Genomic DNA, 19,345 nt, shown 5'->3' on the forward strand with positions numbered 1-19,345 from the left:
GAGACATGGTTATCCGTACTACAGAAAGAATTTTGTTGTACAATTAGTACTTAAGAAGCCAATTATCGAGGTAAGGGAAAATGAACACACCTAGCTGTCATAGGTGAGCGGCTACCACTGATATAACTTCTGAGAACACGCTTGGTGCAGAGAAGAGGCTGAATGGAAGCAATCGATACTGGAAGTGATCCTGGCCATTGAAGGGGAGGTTCTACATCGATTGCTGAGCCGCCGTTGACAGACCCAAGAGCAGCAGCCAGGAAGCAGACCTTCACATGGAGATGGCGGAGGCCATGGTGTGAACCACAGAGTCTTCTGTGTCTGAGGCTGCTTGGAGGGCCACTCTCGCTGCAGCCATGTCCTCTTCGAGGATCGCCCACAATTCATTCCTGGACCCTTCAGGCAGCGAGACCTCAAAATTGGCCATAGACTGCCACATATTGTAGTCATAGCAACCAAGGGGGGCTTGGTAGTTGGCCACTCTCAACTGAAGGCAGGAAGACGGATAAATTTTTCGCCCAAACAGATCCAATCTTTTTGAGTCTTTTTGACTATAAAACAAAGAAACCTCTTGTGAGGGGGTGAAATGCAATGTGAAAAAACGTATTCTGAAGATCAAGGGCCACAAACCAATCTCTGGAATCTAATGATGGAATTATAGCTGTGAGAGTCACCATTCTTGGCTGATGACCAAATTGTGGGACAGGGGTCTGTACCTGCAGGAAGAGTCTCTCGAGGATTCTCAAGAATCTGACAATCATGTCATGAGAAAACACCGTCTAGCCTTGGATCAGTGGTGAAAAGTGGAAATGGCCACAAGATGCACTCTAATAGAAGAGAGTGACAGGCCCTGGTTCCTCAGACGAAGCAGGTAGTCTAAGATAGACTGTATGGAAGTGTGCGAGGGAGAGATGCCACGCTCAGACGCCCAGTGGGAAAACCTCATCCATTTGGCCAGGTAAGTCAGTCTGGTTGAGGGCTTCCTGCTTCCCAGGAGGACCTGTTGGACCTCATCCGAGCAAATCCGCTCCTCCGGGTTCAGCCACACAGCACCCATGCTGAGAGGAAGAGGGACATGATGCTGGGGTGCAGGAGCCGACCATGGTCCTCTGACAGCAGGTCTGGATGGTTGGGCAGGGGCCAGGGAGGGGCCGCTGCCACGTTCATGAGCATGCTGAACCAGTGCTGGCGAGGCCACACCAGGGTGATCATGATAATCTGTGCCTTGTCTCTCTTGATCTTTGCTAGGACCCTGTTGATGAGAGGAATCAGAGGGAATACATACATCAGGTTCCCTGACCACAACAGAAGGAAGGCATCGGAGAGGGAGTCCTTGCCCAGGCCTTACCGTGAACAAGACTGGTGGCATTTCCTGTTTAGCCTGGTGGCAAACATGTCTACTTGGGGAGTTCCCCACCTCTGGAATATCATACAGGCTACCTCCAGGTGGAGTGACCACTCGTGGTGAGAGGAGAAGTACTTGCTAAGGTGATCCGTTAATGTGTTCTTGACGCCAGGGAGATGACAAGCTTCCAGATGGACTTTGTGGCTGATGCAGAAGTCCCAGAGATGGAGTGCCTCTTGGCAGAGAGTCGAAGAATGTGCTCTCCCCCGCTTTGCCTGTTGATGTAGAACATCAAGGCCGTGTTGTCCATCAGGACTCTCACCACCTTTCCTGACAGGTGATGTAGGAAGACTCCGTATGCCAAGCGGACCGCCCTGAGTTCTTTGATGTTTATGTGTAACGTCATCTCCTCCAGGGACCACATACCCTGGATGTGGAGGTCGCCGAGGTGTATGCCCCAGCCGAAGTCCGAGGTGTCCGATACCAACTTGATAGAGTGATGGGGGCTGTCGAATGGAACCTCCTCTGGGACCATGTATGATAGGTCCACCATCGCACTGACGCGAGTACTGCCAGGGGAATGGTAACAACATTGTCCAGGTGATCTCTGGACTGGGAATAGACCATCGCGAGCCATTGCTGTAGGGACCACATCTGGAGTCTGGAATGTATGTATGCAGACAATGTATGTGCACGCTGCCATGTGACCTGGCTATAATCAGGGGGAATGCGGAGACTTCCGCGATGCGATCTGTCAACGTCTGGCGGCAGGAACACTCTGGCGCAGGTTGAGTCGAGCACCACTCCAATTAACTCTATCCTTTGCACTGGAACTAACATAGACTTTTTGTCATTCACCAGTAGGCCCAGGGAATGACACATGTGGCTTGCAGCACCGCAACATTCTCCTGGACCTGAGAGCTGGAGTTGCCCTTGACTAGCCAGGTGTCAAGGTACGGGTAGATCTGGATACCCTGATGCTTGAGGTAAGCAGACATCCACCGACAGCACTTGGTAAACACTCTGGGTGCTGTCGCTGAATAGGAGGACCGCAAACTGGTAGTTGGAGAACAGTGGGACAGACGGATCCGGGGTATACTTTTCTTATGGGGGGGCTCCTGGCGGGGTTGGCTCTGAGATTGCTGCAGTTTGAACTACTTACAGGCTGGATCGGGAACGTACTGCCCCAGAGTTTTCAGGATAGTGCGGGAGTCCTTAAGGCCACGCAGTTTACTGTCTATCTGCTCTGCAAACAGGCCCTGGCCATCGAAGGGGAGGTTCTGCATCGATTGCTGAGCCTCCGTTGACAGACCCAAGAGGAGCAGCCAGGAAGACCTTCACATGGAGATGGCGGAGGCCATGGCGCGAGCCACAGAGTCTGCTGCATCTGAGGCTGCTTGGAGGGCCATTCTCACTGCAGCCATGTCCTCTTTGAGGATCGCCCACAATTCCTTCCTGGACCCTTCGGGCAGTGAGACCTCAAAATTGGCCATAGACTGCCACATATTGTAGTCATAGCAGCCAAGGGTGGCTTGGTAGTTGGCCGTTCTCAACTGAAGGTTGGAAGACGGATAAATTTTTCAACCAAACAGATCCAGTCTTTTTGAGTCTTTATTCTTGGGCATAGCCCCGGGTCTCCCTCTGGTTAACGACCTCAACTATGAGGGAGGAAAGATAGGCAGTATGGCAAGATACCACCCTGGCTTAACCAGGAGATCTTCAATGATCTAAAACTGAAAAAAGAGTCCTACAAAAACTGGAAACTCGGTCAAATGACAAAGGATGAATATAAACAAATAACACAAGTATGTAGGGACAAAATTAGGAAAGCCAAGGCACAAAACGAGATCAAACTAGCTAGGGACATTAAAGGACACAAGAAAACATTCTACAAATACATTAGAAGCAAGAGGAAGACTAAGGACAGAGTAGGCCCGTTGGGGTGGGGGAGGGAGAAGGGGAAGCCAATAACAGAAAATGTGGAAATGGCAGAGGTGCTTAATGATTTATTTGTTTCAGTTTTCACCAATAAGGTTGGTGGCAATTGGACGTCTAACATAGTGAATGCCAGCGAAAGTGAGGTAGGATCAGAGTCTAAAATAGGGAAAGAACAAGTCAAAAATTACTTAGACAAGTTAGAGGTCTTCAGATCACCAGGGCCTGCAGAAATGCATCCTAGAATACTCAAGGAGCTGACTGAGGAGATATCTGAGCGATTAGCAATTATCTTTGAAAAGTTATGGAAGACAGGAGTCATTGCAGAAGACTGGAAAAGGGCAAATATAGTGCCCATCTACAAAAAGGGAAATAAGGACAACCTGTGGAATTACAGACCAGTCAGCTTAACTTCTGTACCCAGAAAGGTAATGGAGCAACTAATTAAGAAATCAATTTGCAAACACCTAGAAGATAATAAGGAGATAAATAACAGTCAGCATGGATTTGTCAAGAACAAATAGTGTCAAACCAACCTGATAGCTTTCTTTGACAGGGCAACAAGCCTTGTAGATGGGGGGAAGTGATAGATATGGTATATCTTGACTTTAGTAAGGCTTTTGATACTGTCTCGCATGACCTTCTCATAAACAAAATAGGGAAATACAACCTAGATGGAGCTACTATAAGGTGGGTGCATAACTGGTTGGAAAATCGTTCCCAGAATGTAGTTATCAGTGGTTCATAGTCATGCTGGAAGGGCATAATGAGTGAGGTCCCGCAGGGATTGGTTCTGGGTCTGGTACTGTTCAATATCTTCATCAATGATTTAGATAACGGCACAGAGAGTACACTTATAAAGTTTGCGGACGATACCAGGCTGGGAGGGGTTGCAAGTGCTTTGGAGGATAGGATTAAAATTCAAAATAATCTGGACAAACTGGAGAAATGGTCTGAAGTATACAGGATGAAATTCAATAAGTACAAATGCAAAGTACTCCATTTAGGAAGGACAATCAGTTGCACACATATAAAATTGGAAATGACTGCCTAGGAAGGAATACTGCTGAAAGGGATCAGGGGGTCATAGTGTACCAAAAGCTAAATATGAGTCACCAGTGTAACACTGTTGCAAAAAAAGCGAACGTCATTCTGGGATGTATTAGCAAGAGTGTTGTAAGCAAGACAAGAGAAGTAATTCTGGGTCTCTACTCCACGCTGATTAGGCCTCAACTGGAGTATTGTGTCCAGTTCTGGGTTCCACATTTCAGGAAAGATGTGGACAAATTGGAGAAAGTCCAGAGAAGAGCAACAAAAATGATTAAAGGTCTGGAAAACATGACCTATGAGGGAGAATTGAAAAAATTGGGTTTGTTTAATCTGGAGAAGAGAAGACGGAGGGGACATGATAACAGTTTTCAAGTAATAAAAGGTTGTTACAAGGAGGAGGAAGAAAAGTTGTTCTTCTTAACTTCTGAGGATAGGACAAGAAGCAACGGGCTTAAATTGCAGCAAGGGCGGTTTAGGTTGGACATTAGGAAAAACTTCCTGTCAGATTGGTTAAGCACTGGAATAAATTGCCCAGGGAGGTTGTGGAATCTCCATCATTGGTGATTTTTAAGAGCAGGTTGGACAAATACCTGTCAGGGATGGTCTAGATAATACTTAGTCCTGCCCTTGAGTGCAGGGGACTGGACTAGATGACCTCTTGAGGTCCCTTCCAGTTCTATGATTCTATGAGTTTGGTGCAGGGTGAGTATAGAGATACTCATGGCCTTTAGTCTTTCCCTGTGGGGTCTCCACCTCCGGAGGAGGGCGGGATGCTGCGGCCGATGGCCTGAGGCTCCCACTGCTGACCAGGCGGCCTGGGAAGGCTGGGTGAACCCCCATGGATTCCATGGGTACCATGCTGCTGGCCATTGGCCTGGAGGCACGGGGTCGGTTACAGTGCCAATGGGGTTGACGGTACCACTGGTGCCGGAGCCTGTCCTGCTACCAGGGACTCCTGACCAGCACCGAAAATGTAAAGCAGAACGGACACTGCCGAGTGACCATGACCGCCTTGCCCGGTGGCCCTCCTCCCTGTGGTGCCAGCTGCTGTATCTTGACACACCAACCTATCTGATCGGGACCAGTTCCTCCCGTGGAACCCCGTGGATCTTTGGTGTTCGGCGGATCTGCATCAGTAGAATGGTGATCTACACCTCATGCTGCTTGACCTGTACTGGGATCTAGAGCGGAACCAGGAGTCAGAGCGGGTCAGCTGTCGGTAGAATCTCCCTGATCGAGGGGATTCGCGTCTCGGCGACAGGTGCCAGCGATCGATCGCAGGAATGGTGCTGAGGCATTGGAGACCCGATAGGTCGGTCTCGAGGCTCATGCCAGGGGACGTGTACCTCTGCAGGTCTGCACCAGGTTACTGGTGAGCCATGCCTCGAATCTCGCTGTCAGTGCCCAGGGTCCGGAGACTGGAGAGGCATGATGGCTCCGTGCAGGCGAGTGCTGGCAGGATGTCCCCCGCGATGGGGAGCAGTGCTGCTGAGGTGGGTTTACCCCTGGCCTTGGGTACCACCGGTGTAGGTGGCACTGGTAGAGTCAGGATTTCCTGCGCTGCCTGCAGGGCCTTGGGCATTGATGAGACTTCGAGTTGACGGAGGCCCTCATCACTGTCCAGTGTGGCAGGCATAGTACGGGAAGGGCTCGACTGCTCGACATGAGCTGGGGCTCCACTCCCTGACGGAGGTGTTGAGCTGCCCACCATGGGTCTTGGCTCTCCTCCAGCTCTCTCCTTTCCCTTATGGGAAGGGGGAGATCTTCCCTTTGTGGATCTCTTGGGCTTCTTGGCCATGGCTGGGGAGGGGGATTGATGCTGGCTCATGGATGGCACCAGCGGGGCGCTCCATACCGATGCTGCAGTGCTTGGGGCTGAGTCGGACTTCTGCTCCGTTGCCGGGGTCAGCACTGACTCCATCAGGAGTGCCCTGAGATGGATCTCTCTCTCCTTTTTCGTTTTGGGTTTGAACGACTTACAGATGTGACACTTGTCACTTATGTGTCCTTCTCCCACACACCTTAAACAACTAATGTGCGGGTCACTGATGGGCACAGGCCACTTACAATGATTGCATGGTTTAAAGCCTGGGGACTGGGGCATGCCCGTCCATAGACTGAGTCCCGTCGAGGACCAACTAACTAGAACTAATACTAAGGGTAAATACTAAACTATATACAACTATTTTACAAAGAAACTATCATGAGACATACTGAACTAAGTGAAAACTAGTCGAAGCAGCAGAAGTTCCAGCACTGTAACTGGCGGCAAGAAGGAACTGAGGGTGGGGGGAGCCGGCAGAGCCCCTTATACTGCACCATGCAGGCACCACTCCAGAGGGCGCCAGAGCTGGTCCCCTACGCATACTGCTAAGGGATATGGAGGTTGACAGGGCACTAAACGTGCTTGAAGGCCAGTGTACAGAAGGATTCTTAAAGCCTGGATCAGAGGCAGGTCTCAGGGCTTGTTCCATCATGAGCAACCTGAACTTAATTTGCCTGTTTTTCCTAAATCTGCTTGTAAAAGACATGCAGATATTACACTTGGCTGGTATGTGGGAGTCTCCCACACAATGGAGGTATCAAGAATGGCCATCACTAACTGGGATGGATCCCTGGCAGGAAAGATGGTGCTTGATGCCTGGAGATCCTGGCATACGCTAGCAACAATGACCCCCCTGAAGATAGCCCCTCAGCAACAGAGGTGGTGGTGGTGGGTGGGGGTTGATAGAAAAATCCTCCAATAAAAATAGAATTCAAAACAAGCAAACTAGATAAACTATTAAACTAAACTGAACTATCATACAAACTAAACTAAAAGGGCTCAGCTACAGGCTGTGCTAGAGTGGGCATGCAAGATGCTCTGTTTCAGGGTGAAGAGCAGCTGATATGGTGACTAGCCCATACAGCTCTATATATCCTCTGTCAGGGCATGAGGATGTCTGGAGCACATGTGCGCGCCAAATGGTCACTGCCACTGAAAATCTCTGATTAAAGGTGCATGATGTGCATGAGGACCTGAAGTGGAGCACCCACAGACACGCTACTTGAAGAAAAATGCACATTGTGCTGACTTGTGCCTGATAACGGCATATAGTGGTTTTGCGATAAAGACAAATGCTTGTGGAATCCAGCATAAACCAAACTTATATGCACTTATGACCTGAGCCAAGATCTCAGTAATTCTCCGGAGACTGAAGACCAGTAGAATTAATGCATTGTGGCAAAGTTTCCTCTGCTCTCAGAGAGATTGTTTGAAACTGCAAGTATTGTTTGAGAAAAGAACTGTTCTTACAATATTCTGGAGTAATGGGAAAAATAGCATGGCCCCACTGCATGGTGCTACAGCAGTAGCAAAACTTCCAGTTAGTGAGCTTTCCTCAATCATCAGTAACTGGTAGTGAAGAAAATACACAGATAGCAAAGGTAACCAACCAGGCACCCACAAATTACCCTCTTATTTGAAATTTGATTTTTTCCCCCAAATGGGATGTCTGGCAGCTGATGCACATTAAGTCTACACACTGAAAGACAGAAAGAAGTAGGACACATCCAAAATGAGAGTCTGCTTGACCAGGCCCACTGAACCTCAGCTTCTATCAGTGAGCATTCTAGGCAGCATTCCCTGCACCTTGAGATTAGAATAATATAATTTTTTTGGAAGAAAAGTACTATCAGAATGAGTACTGGGAAGCCTACAGGATTATTCTATATAGTTATTCTTTCTAAAATATGTGCAAATGCTTTTTTGAGCTATTTCTTCCACACAGTAAATACTCCTTGTTCAGAAAGGGCCATCCAGATCTCTCTGTCAATAAAATAAAGGTGTAAGAGGACTTTAGTGCCCCTTCCTGATATTATCCCCATTGCAACCTGGGATGGAATTATTTGGGGGTAGGGGGTGTTGAGAATATATTCACAATGTCTTGTTTTGTTGTTCCCAATTATAACAAAACATTCCTTCTGGAAGAGACAATTGTTAAAAAAGGCTGTTAACTTACGCTGAGGGGGCTGAGAATCAAATGGCATCATCATTTTTGGCCTCATCCCTCTTCTTCCTGCCAATGTGGACATGCTGTCCTCTGACTCATGCCCTGAGAAAGAATACTGAAGGTTACTTACTACAGCACTGATTCCTTCATGACAATACACAACCAGGTGATTTGGCTACAAACATATTTTAATTCTGTGTGCATAGTTTGGCTGTCCTCTTCATAATAGTTCTGCAGCTGATGACTGGCAAGCATCCAAGAACAGACTAGATTTAGTTCTTCCACCCCCTCCGCTGGAAAACCAGCAGGGGCAGTTGGGTTACAAGCACTATTGTACATGGGAGAAACAGTCCAGACTTCCATGAAACTAATATCCTATAAGAAAAGCAATTTCTGGAGAGAAATGGTAGTATGAATTAAGCTCAGTCATGTAGAGATGGCACTAATCATCATTTCCCTCAACAGACTAGTATGAGATACTTGTTATACTACCTTGCACACAAGATTACTAACTTGTTATAACTAGGTACCATTATTATGATATACCAAAGAATAACTCAAAAATGTATTCTTCTGCACTCTATTGTCCCACTGATACATATGTAAACCATGAAGATGAATCCCCTACACTGGAATGGAACAGAGCCCTGTAATCTAGTCACTAAACCGAAACTAATAAATAGAAAAATAACAATTTAATAAAAACTTTATTATAATCTAAATAACATTTTAAGAAATACTTTTGCCAGATACAGTGGTTATACTGAAACTAATTTTACACAGTTAAATACCATGATCCAACTACAGCTTGTTGTTAGCCAAGCTTACCCCTGTATGAGTTGCGCCTTTGATGGATATTGCTATCCATGGAATTGTCAACTGGTGTGATGTCCTGGGAGTTGCGAGGGATTGGGGTGTCTGTCATGATTGGGTTAGGGTCTGGAGATTTATCAATGGGTTTCAGCTCCAGTCTTTCATGATGGATCCAAAGGTCAGGGGGTTTGACATCCCTGGAATTTCCTTTGTATTTATGGGACCCATTGACTGATTTGCAGGCAGCTCGTTTCCTTGCAAAACAAGAAAATAAATAAAACATTCTTAGACAAATATTTTGTTACTCTCAGAGACAGGTGAGTTTTCATCTGAATTTTTTTTAGATCTACTATTCAGCTGTGTGGCAGCTATCTACATGTTCCACACCTAAAGGGATAGGCTGGTGTACTATGCAGCCACAGATTTTTTCCTCAAAATCTGCCATGTGCTGCAGAACCTAAGCTTTCATAAACAAATATTAAGTTCCCAGTCCTTGTGGTGGTGAAGACAAATGTGAAGTGTATGGAAACCAATGCTCTGTTGTTGTCCTAAGTGTGCAAACAACCTTAAATAACAGCCACAAGTGGGGTGTGAAATGACACAATTACCTCAAAATGGTGATAACTCTGAAGCTTAATGTTGATAATCTAAATGTTAATGATTTTACTACTGATCAGGTTAGCAGATACATTCAGCTAATGTGCTTACTCGCTCTTGTTGGAGTAACAGTGCCAGGTTCTGGAGTGTGAGGCAATTTTTGTGTGATGTCAAGGGTTTTAATAGGTGGAAAATGAGGCGTTCAAACACCCCTTTCCACCTTGGACCCTGGGAGCAAAAGAGGAAATGGAAAAGCTCCATTTGTCAGGGGGCCAAGGTAGCCTGAAGAGTGCAGCAGGAGGGAGGGTATTTCACTCCCTGAAACTCCTCTGCAGGTTCTGGGTGAGTGAAATGTAAAAGTTAGGAGGCCTTATATCAGTCCTAAACTGCTGAAGAAGTAAGTTGGCAGGAGTGGGCACACAATAGAGTGGAAGAGGGTGAGAGGAGGAAGGACGTGAGCAAGTTTGAGGTGTTGTTCTTGGGGCCTGCTGCTTCTCTTGCTGAAAGGACCTTATAAGCTGGGAAGAAGTTAAACCTTTATAATTTTTAGAAACATAATGTGGGACATGCTATTTAAGGGACTGCTCTACCAGAAAAATCAAATTGATAATGTCCCTTTAATTTAATAAAAGTATCCATCTTGAGATTCACCAAATATACAGAATTTTCAGTCTGCTGCACTAGAGTGCCACGGATCACACGAAGGATTCCTGAATGGTATCTATCAGGATATTTCAAACCTAAGTTCTTTTGGTATGACAATCCTAGAATCATAGAAGATTAGGGTTGGAAGAGACCTCAGGAGGTCATCTAGTCCAACCCCCTGCTCAAAGCAGGACCAACTCCAACTAAATCATCCCAGCCAGGGCTTTGTCAAGCCGGGCCTTAAAAACCTCTAAGGATAGAGATTCCACCACCTCCCTAGGTAACCCATTCCAGTGCTTCACTACTCTCCTAGTTTTTTCTAATATCCAACCTAGACCTCCCCCACTGCAACTTGAGACCATTGCTTCTTGTTCTGTCATCTGCCACCACTGAGAACAACCTAGCTCCATCCTCTTTGGAATCCCTCTTCAGGTAGCTGAAGGCTGCTATCAAATCCCCCCTCACTCTTCTCTTCTGCAGCGTAACTAACCCCAGTTCCCTCAGCCTCTCCTCATAAGTCATGTGCCCCAGCCCCCTAATCATTTTTGTTGCCCTCTGCTGGACTCTCTCCAACTTGTCCACATCTTTTCTGTAGTGGGGGGCCCAAAACTGGACACAGTACTCCAGGTGTGGCCTCACCAGTGCCAAATAGAGGGAAATAATCACTTCCCTTGACCTTGGCAATGCTCCTACTAATACAGCCCAATATGCCATTAGCCTTCTTGGCAACAAGGGCACACTGCTGACTCATATCCAGCTTCTTGTCCACTGTAATCCTCAGGTCCTTTTCTGCAGAAAGGACAAGACTAATAATAGAACCAAGCAACTTTTGCATCTAAATCTTTCATACAAAGACTCAGAGATGAATTACACTAAATGACAGGTTTCAGAGTAGCAGCTGTGTCCCCAGCCAGACACCTGGGAAAGAATTCTCTATAGTAACTCAGAGCCCCCCCTCTCTGGTATCCCATCTCTAACAACTGGGGATATTTGCTAATAGCAGTTGTGGATGGGTCCTATGCCATCGTTGGCAGTCTCATCATCCCATACCCTCCATAAACTTATCAAGCTCAGTCTTTGCCTCTCCCTACTCTCCTCAGGAGGCTGTTCCAGAACTTCACTCCTCTGATGGTTAGACCCTTCATCTAATTTCAAGCTTAAACTTATTGATGGCCAGTTTAACACCTCTTCCTCCCTGATGTTTATTCCTCTGATGTATTTATAGACAGCAATCATATCTCCCCTCATCCTTCGTTTTCTTAGGCTAAACAAGCCAAGTTCTGTAAGTCTCCTCTCGTAACATAGGTTTTCAATTCCTCTGATCATCCTAGTAGCCCTTCTCTGCATCTATTACAGTCTGAATTAATCTTTCTTAAACATGGGACAGAATTGCCCACAATACTTCAGATGTGGTCTCACCAGTGCCTTGTATAATAGTAATAACACTTCCCTATCTCCTGCTTTGAGCAGGGGGTTGGACTAGATGACCTTCTGGGGTCCCTTCCAACCCTGATATTCTATGATTCTATGATTCTATGATCTCTACTGGAAATACCTCACCTGATGCATCCTAAAATTGAATTAGCCATTTTCACGGCCATTCCACATTAGTGGCTCATAGTCATACTGTGATAGACCAACATACCTAGGTCTTTGTCCTTCTCTGTCACTTCCAACTGATACATCCCCAGTTTATAGCAAAAATTCTTGATATTAGTCCCTAAGTGCATGACCTTGCACTTTGCCCTATTAAATTTCATCCCATTTTTATTAGTCCAGTTTTCAAGGTTGTCCAAATCTTCTTTTATGATATTCTGGTCTTCCTCCATACTGGAAATATCTCCCAGCTCTGTCATCTGCAAATTTTATTAGCACACTTCCACTTTTTGTCACGTCATTAATGAACATGTTAAATAAGATCAGTCCCAAGACCAATCTATTTAGTTTAAAGTGAATTAATTCAAGATCACTTGAACCAAGATTGTCCTCTACAATGAGTTCTTCTCTAAGGGCCTTGTTACTTACCAGTACTAAATCTAAAATGGCATCACCTTTTGTTGGAGTAAGATATTTAACTCTTTCATCAGTGAAGCCAAGGAAACAGCCATCCTTAAACAGCTAGTGTTAGTGGCGCAGACCTATATAATAATTAACTGACTTAAATTCAACCCACATAAGACATGATTGATATTGATAGGTAAGGACAAAGAAAATGCATGAATGGCTGAGGGTTGTGCCAACACTTTCAGATGGAATATTTTTTAAGCCTTTGCCAGTACTAACTGCAATTGTGAGGTCATAATGGAGACATCACTACTCTTGCAGTCATAGATGCAGCTATTAAGTAACTGAATAAATGGAGAAAACCAGAACGGAGTAAAGCACATCTTACTTTTTCTGGTGAGAGGTGGTGCGACGAGTGCAGAAGACAGCAACAATCACCACTATCACAATGGTGATCACTCCAACAGATACTATTATGACTAGAAGCATGTTGCTATCCAGGGGGGATGTGGGGCTTCCATGAGGACTGTTACTGCCTGTAGGGGAGGCGGGGGAAGAGGGGGGAAGAGGAAAGCACTTGTTATACAAAACCTTTACTTGAGAAAAAGCTCCCCACTACAGGAGGAAAAAAGGAATCAACAGTGATGGGGAGCCTGAAGAAAGTACACAGTGTCAGACAGAAACTAATCTTGGCTCAGCTGGTGCATTTCACATTAAGTACTCTCTCTCTTATCTTTTGTTATTTAAACATTTGCACATCACCACCTGATTATGGCCTGTACAATTATCCTTTTCTCCTATATAACATTTTGATGATCTATTTCTAAATGATAGCCCATTAAAAATTACGTAATGATACCTACAGTTGCTGTGAAAACCATTAAGGTGTGGTGAGACAATCAACTATATCACAACAAAGAGGTTCAATATGTCAGAGGCTGGCATAGTTAACCTGCAAAGCAACAATGAGTCTTCACACTGAAGTGTATCTGCATGAGCACTTCTGATTAAAAAAAAAAGAATACTGATATAAAAATCAATTGGTTAAGTCCTATTTGTACTGAAAACATGGAAACAGGATACTATGCCAAAAGAGAGGCACAGGGTGTGCTTATATATAATGACACCTGATCAACTGCTCCCCATAGCAATCTCTAAAGAGTCTCCAAGGGAACAACAAACATGCTCATTACATGTCACTGGACCAACTAATGTAAGAATTCTTATCACCTGACGGTATCTCCCTCTGAGGCCACACAAGTTCACCCACTCTGCTACTGTTGTTGAGGATGCATGGATGGGTCCCTTCAGATATTAGGGCAAGAGGACAGAAGCCCACTGGAACACACACTCCAATACCCTAATAGTCTGGGGCTGTAAAAGTGCCACCTGCAGGGGCCTTCCCATTACCTATTCAAGCCTCAGTTTCCTCATCTGTAAAATGGGGATAATGATACTGACCTTCCTTTGTAAAGAGCTTTGAGATGCACTGGTGACAAGTGCTATAAAGAGCTACAGATTATTATTATTACTTAACTCCCTATTCAGTTACCCCCTTCTTGCACCATGTGTCTCCAATGTTCAGATAGTCTTCTGTCATATGAATAAACTCATTCTCCCTTCCTTCCCCTGGAACTTTGGAAGTATTGGAATCTGGAGTTTGTGGCCCAGGTTACCCCTGTTTCTGTAGTGGGTCTGACCTGGATCCTTAAACTTGGGCAAAAGTTTACTTCTGGATGTGAATTTTGTGGCATCGCTAATTAAAACAAAATAAAAATAACAATCAAGCACACAAATTACATATTTGTTCAAAGAAATGGTAGTTTCCTGGGCATGGCTCAGAAATGTAGGTTTCAAAGTAAAATATAAACCTTTAATTTCAAATACCTTCCATAATTTAAAAAAAAAATCCATCTCAGCATGCTGCTTCCAGAGAACAGCACTGTGCTACTAGCAGCTATCTTCTTTCACAGTCCAAGCCTCTAGGACTTTGGGGAATTGTACTTTGCTGTCTCTAGAAAGGTGTGTGGTGGACAGTGAAAGGGAAGAAGGGCCTGAAAACACATCCAGGAAAGCTGACAAGTATGCAGTGAAAAGGACCCTGCTGGAACTAAAGGGTATCAGGCATTCCTTTGGACACAGTAACCACACTTAATACACTACTGGTATTCTATAATGAAAATGTTTCTTTAAAATAAGATACATTTTGTGCAGCTTTAACCAGTGGTACCTGAGTGCAAGACTTTCATGATACTAAATGCAAATGAGAGGAAGGTTTAAGAGCAAGACTTTTTTCTCCTTGACCCTATTATGTTCTATACAATTAATTGTACACTGGTACCTAGTGGCAGTGGTTTTAAACTAGGCTGGGAAAATGTTTGGTGACATAATTGAAATCTGGTGCATATAAACATTTTTGTTCCCATTTGTTTTTTCATGGCGGACAAAGATTATATTATAGTAGCATGCTAAATTATTTTCCCAGTCTTACTTGTGAACTGCTAATATCAAATGGTTCATAAAAGGGGAAAACTGCAATTATTGGAAAAGATGTCTTCAGGGCTGTAAATAATAGCTTCATATTTTAGGAGACATATCACATCATACACCATTATACCAAGACATACTGAATTTCAACCTAATAGGTCTCTGCTGAAATGCTTTATAAAGGGCCTTACCACTCATGGGTGGTTTGTAGTCAGGTCCTATATCCAATGGCCGACTTCCTTTTCCTGCGGACCCTAATGCTGGGAAAAAAACCCCACATTAATAAATATCAATTATGTGATAAACTTTCTTCATCTCCTAGCTATTCATTTCCAAAACCTGTATCATCTTGGATCTATTTTGTACAAGTTTTGTTTTTATATGGACATGAATAGCAAATACACTCCACCAGAGATGTTCCCAACAAGTTCAGCAAACTCTGAATACCTCCAAACACAGAAACAGTTCAGAAGGGCTACCACCTAATAGGTGGATATCGCTTTTCTTAGTAAGTTGGGCTTTTTTCCTTTTTATTACATTTTTAAAATATCAATAACAAGAAATGATCGTTTGTAACCATGATAACCACTAGATTGATACAAGTAACTTCCTAGATGCTTACATTTGGGGTAATATCTACTTGGGCATCACTGAACAATAGCATATACAACAACATGCTAAGTTCCTTTTCCTAGCCCCAGAATTACAAGCCAGCTTAGGAGACAGAAACACATAAACAATGGGAATGTATCTTAGACATAGTCAGTCTTTGCTTATCCATACAAGCTTGCAAGGCAATTTTTTGGGGGTCTCTCTCGCGCCCCCCAGAAAGTGACACTGCAGTCAGAAAAATCTTTTTAGTGGATGTTAAGAGAACAAGTCTAGCAGCTTCTGGTCTGTCTTTCAGAGACAACACACCTAAAAATTACTTAAAGTTCTGGACAGAGCAGTGTGATTAGAGGATGACAATGGAGGTACATCTATTTGTCAGCTGGTTCATTAAGCCAAATAACATATCCACTTCAAGAATCTGAACTACTGTTACCTAGTTCATAGATACTGAATACAACTGACCTAATAATTAGAGTGCAGCTCTCTTTTTATTTTACCATATGTTCACTATTATTATAACTCAGAACTAATTTAGGCAATCTGCAGCAGCAGCACGACACGTGGAGTCACAAGTTCAAATCTAGTGTCAGTGCCCGTACTGAGTTAGCAGAACCTTTCTAGCAGAGAAGATACAACAAAGACAAGTGCAAGAAAAAAAAATCAAATGCACGGCTACAAAATGGGTAATATCTGGCTAGGTGGTAGTAGTGCTGGAAAGGATCTGGGGGTTACAGTGGATATGACTGAATGAGAGTCAACAAAGTGATGCAGCTGCAAAAAATGCTAATATTCCGGGGAGTATTTACAGTGGTGTCATATATAAGAAATGGGAGGTAACTGATCCACTCTACTTGGGACTGATGAAGCCTTGGCTGGATTTCTGTGTACAATTTTGGGTACCACACTTTAAAAAAAGATGTGGACAAATTGGAGAGAGTCCACAGGAGAGAGAAAAAAAGAAGTGATAAAAGGTTTAGAACACCTGGTCTGTAAGGAAAGATTTAAAAAACTGGGTATGTTTAATCCAGAAAAAAAAGACAACTATGGAGGGAAAAAAGTCTTCAAATATGTTAAGGGCTGTTATAAAGAGGACAGTGATCAATTGTTCTCCTTGACCCCAGAAGGTAGGATAAGTAGTAATGGGGTCAATCTGCAGCAAGGGAGATTTAGGCAATTATGACGATACAAAATTATGACAATACAAAATTGCTGTTATGCCAAAGTTAGAATAGAAATGGGTAGCAACACACACACTTACTTTTGTATTTATACACCTATATATATATAATTATAGTTAGAAATATGACAGATATTGCAATCCCATGCAATATCTTTGGGAAGCATACTGTATTAAGTTTATGTTTCACTGTGGGCCAGGGACTGTATGCAACTCCAAGTGGGAGAGTTATTACAGCTTTTCTAGAAGCCAAAAACAGTAGGGGGTGATTAAGTTGAATCCCCTAGGTGGAAAATACATCTAGAGAGGTACCCCACCTGGGGGAGGACTGCACATACAGGTTCAAACTGGATTTTCCAGAGACTAACAGACAAAGGGCTTTTGGCATAACAACACTGTGTTTAAGCTGACTCAGGCCTCCTTTCTGATCCAGCAAACAGACAGGACTTTTTGTCCTAAGGCAGCCCCCAATCCTTGTCAAAAGTTTGGAAAGATTTGGGCCTACTAAGGTCCCTATGACTGATGGGGTGACCTTTGGTAAGCTTCTAATATGCATCTAGGAAGTTTTACTACTTTTATGTTTTCTCTGTAACCTTAAGAATAAAGGTGCTGCTTAGAAAGAGCTGTGTGGTAACTTGTAACTGGTGCATAGCTCTTGGAGAGAAGGCAAAGCACAGGCACTGGACTTTAGGCAGAATGGCTAGCTGGGGATATCACAGTGTAAGGCAGGGAACTGTGCAGCCTTAAATGCCCTAGAGTCAGGAGGGAGAGACACGTGACACTGGGAGCCAGAACCCTCCATCAAGGGGTGTATGTGCCCTCCAGGAACCACAGAGGGGGAATACAGATGCAGTTACCTTGAAACTTTGACACCCAAAACCCTACAATTCTGCAGTCATGAAAGAAGGCTTATAAAGTTAAGACATCATCCTGATTAAGATGGGAAGTTGAAAAAGCAATAAAAATTATCATAGAGATATAATGGAAATGGAGAAGTTGACAGCAATCTCTATAAATTAGCAGTTACGCTATACAGACAACCGATAAGGGAAGCTAAAGACATTAATGAAAAATACAGAAAATACACTAGATTAAAGACAGTAAGAAGGAATTTGTTAAATACATGAGGAATAAAAGAAATCCTAACACTTGTGTAGGTACATTGCTAGATAAGAATGGTAAAATTGTCAATGAAGAAAGGGTAGATATGTTTAGTAAATATTTCTGTTCTGTATTTGGAAAGAAGCTGGATGAAATATTCACATTTTACAACGATAATGAAATACAGTAATAGACAAAATGTTAAGCAGCAAGTACTGAAGGTAAACAGTTTTAAATCTGCAGGACCAGATAACTTGCAATTAAGAGTTTTGAAAGAATTGGCCAAGGAGTTCTCTTACCCATCGATGTTGGTATTTAACAGATATTGGAACACAGGGGAAGCATCAGAGGACTAGAAAAAAAGCTAATATGCCAGTATTTTAAAAGGGTAAATGGGATGGCCTGGGTTACTTTAGTCTGGTAATATCTGGATATTGAACCAGATATTGAAACCAGGCAAAATCATGGAAAGGCTGATATGGAATGGAATCACTAAAGAATTAAAAGATGGTAGCATAATTCATGCCTACTTTTATGGAAAATGGGTCTTGTCAAACTTGATACAGTTTTTTGGATCGGATTATGAATTTGGATGACAAAGGGTAATTGTGCAGACATAATATACATAGACTTCTGTAAGGTATTTTACTTAGGGTATGTCTACACTACGAAATTAGGTCGATTTTATAGAAGTCGATTTTTAAAAATCCATTTTATACAGTCGAAAGTGTATGTCTCCACTATGCGCATTAAGTCGGCGGAGTGCGTCCTCAGTACTGTGGCTAGCATCAACTCACGGAGTGTTGCACTGGGGGAAGCTATCCCAGAGTTCCCGCAGTCTCTGCTGCCCACTGGAATTCTGGGTTAAGCTCCCAATGCCTGATGGGGAAAAAACATTGTTGCAAGTGGTTTTGGGTACATGTCGTCAATCTCCCCTTCCTCCGTCCCTCCGTGAAAGCAACTACACACAATCATTTTGTGCCTTTTTTCCTGGGTTACCCATACAGACACCATAGCATGGCAAGCATGGAGCCCGCTCAGCTCACTGCTACTGTTGCGAGCATTGTAAACACCTCAAGCATTATACTGCAGTATGTGCAGAACGAGGACGATTGTGAGGAGGATATGGGCACAGACGTTCCAATTGTCACATCCTGTGCTTTCAGGAACATCATCGCGGCAGTGGGGCTAGTTGTTACAGTGGAACGCTGATTCTGGGCCTGGCAAACAAGCACAGACTGGTGGGACTGCATATTCTTGCGGGTATGGGATGATTCCCAGTGGCTGCAAAACTTTTGCATGCGTAAGGCCACTTTCCTGGAACTCTGTGAGTTGCTTTCCCCTGCCCTGAAGTGCAGGAATACCAAGATGAGAGCTGCCCTGACAGTTGAGAAGCGAGTGGCGATAGCCCTGTGGAAGCTTGCAATGCCTGACTGCTACCGGTCAGTCGGGAATCAATTTGGAGTGGGCAAATCTACTGTGGGGACAGCTGTGATTCAAGTAGCCAATGCAATCACTGATGTTCTGCTATCAAGGGTAGTGACTCTGAGAAATGTGCAGGTCATAGTGGATGACTTTGCTGCAATG

At 44.1% G+C, this 19,345-nt stretch overlaps 1 protein-coding gene across 10 annotated transcripts in view; it reads right to left on the minus strand.

Moving 5' to 3' along the window:
* Window positions 1-19,345, minus strand: part of NEO1 (neogenin 1) — a 529,567-nt gene that overhangs the window by 16,062 nt on the left and 494,160 nt on the right. For 8 of the 10 annotated variants that reach the window (XM_084641041.1, XM_084641034.1, XM_084641039.1 and 5 more), the window contains 4 exons: window positions 15,060-15,128; window positions 12,770-12,917; window positions 9,151-9,389; window positions 8,332-8,424 (listed from right to left, as the gene is read on the minus strand). In XM_084641041.1, coding sequence (XP_084497167.1) covers window positions 8,332-8,424; window positions 9,151-9,389; window positions 12,770-12,917; window positions 15,060-15,128 — 549 coding nt within the window. The remainder of the gene's footprint in view (window positions 1-8,331; window positions 8,425-9,150; window positions 9,390-12,769; window positions 12,918-15,059; window positions 15,129-19,345) is intronic. The other 2 variants (XM_084641037.1, XM_084641035.1) reach the window with 1 other exon arrangement.

Source organism: Lepidochelys olivacea, assembly GCF_965140295.1.
Source record: "Lepidochelys olivacea isolate rLepOli2 genome assembly, chromosome: 10".
Classification (NCBI taxonomy): domain Eukaryota; kingdom Metazoa; phylum Chordata; order Testudines; family Cheloniidae; genus Lepidochelys; species Lepidochelys olivacea.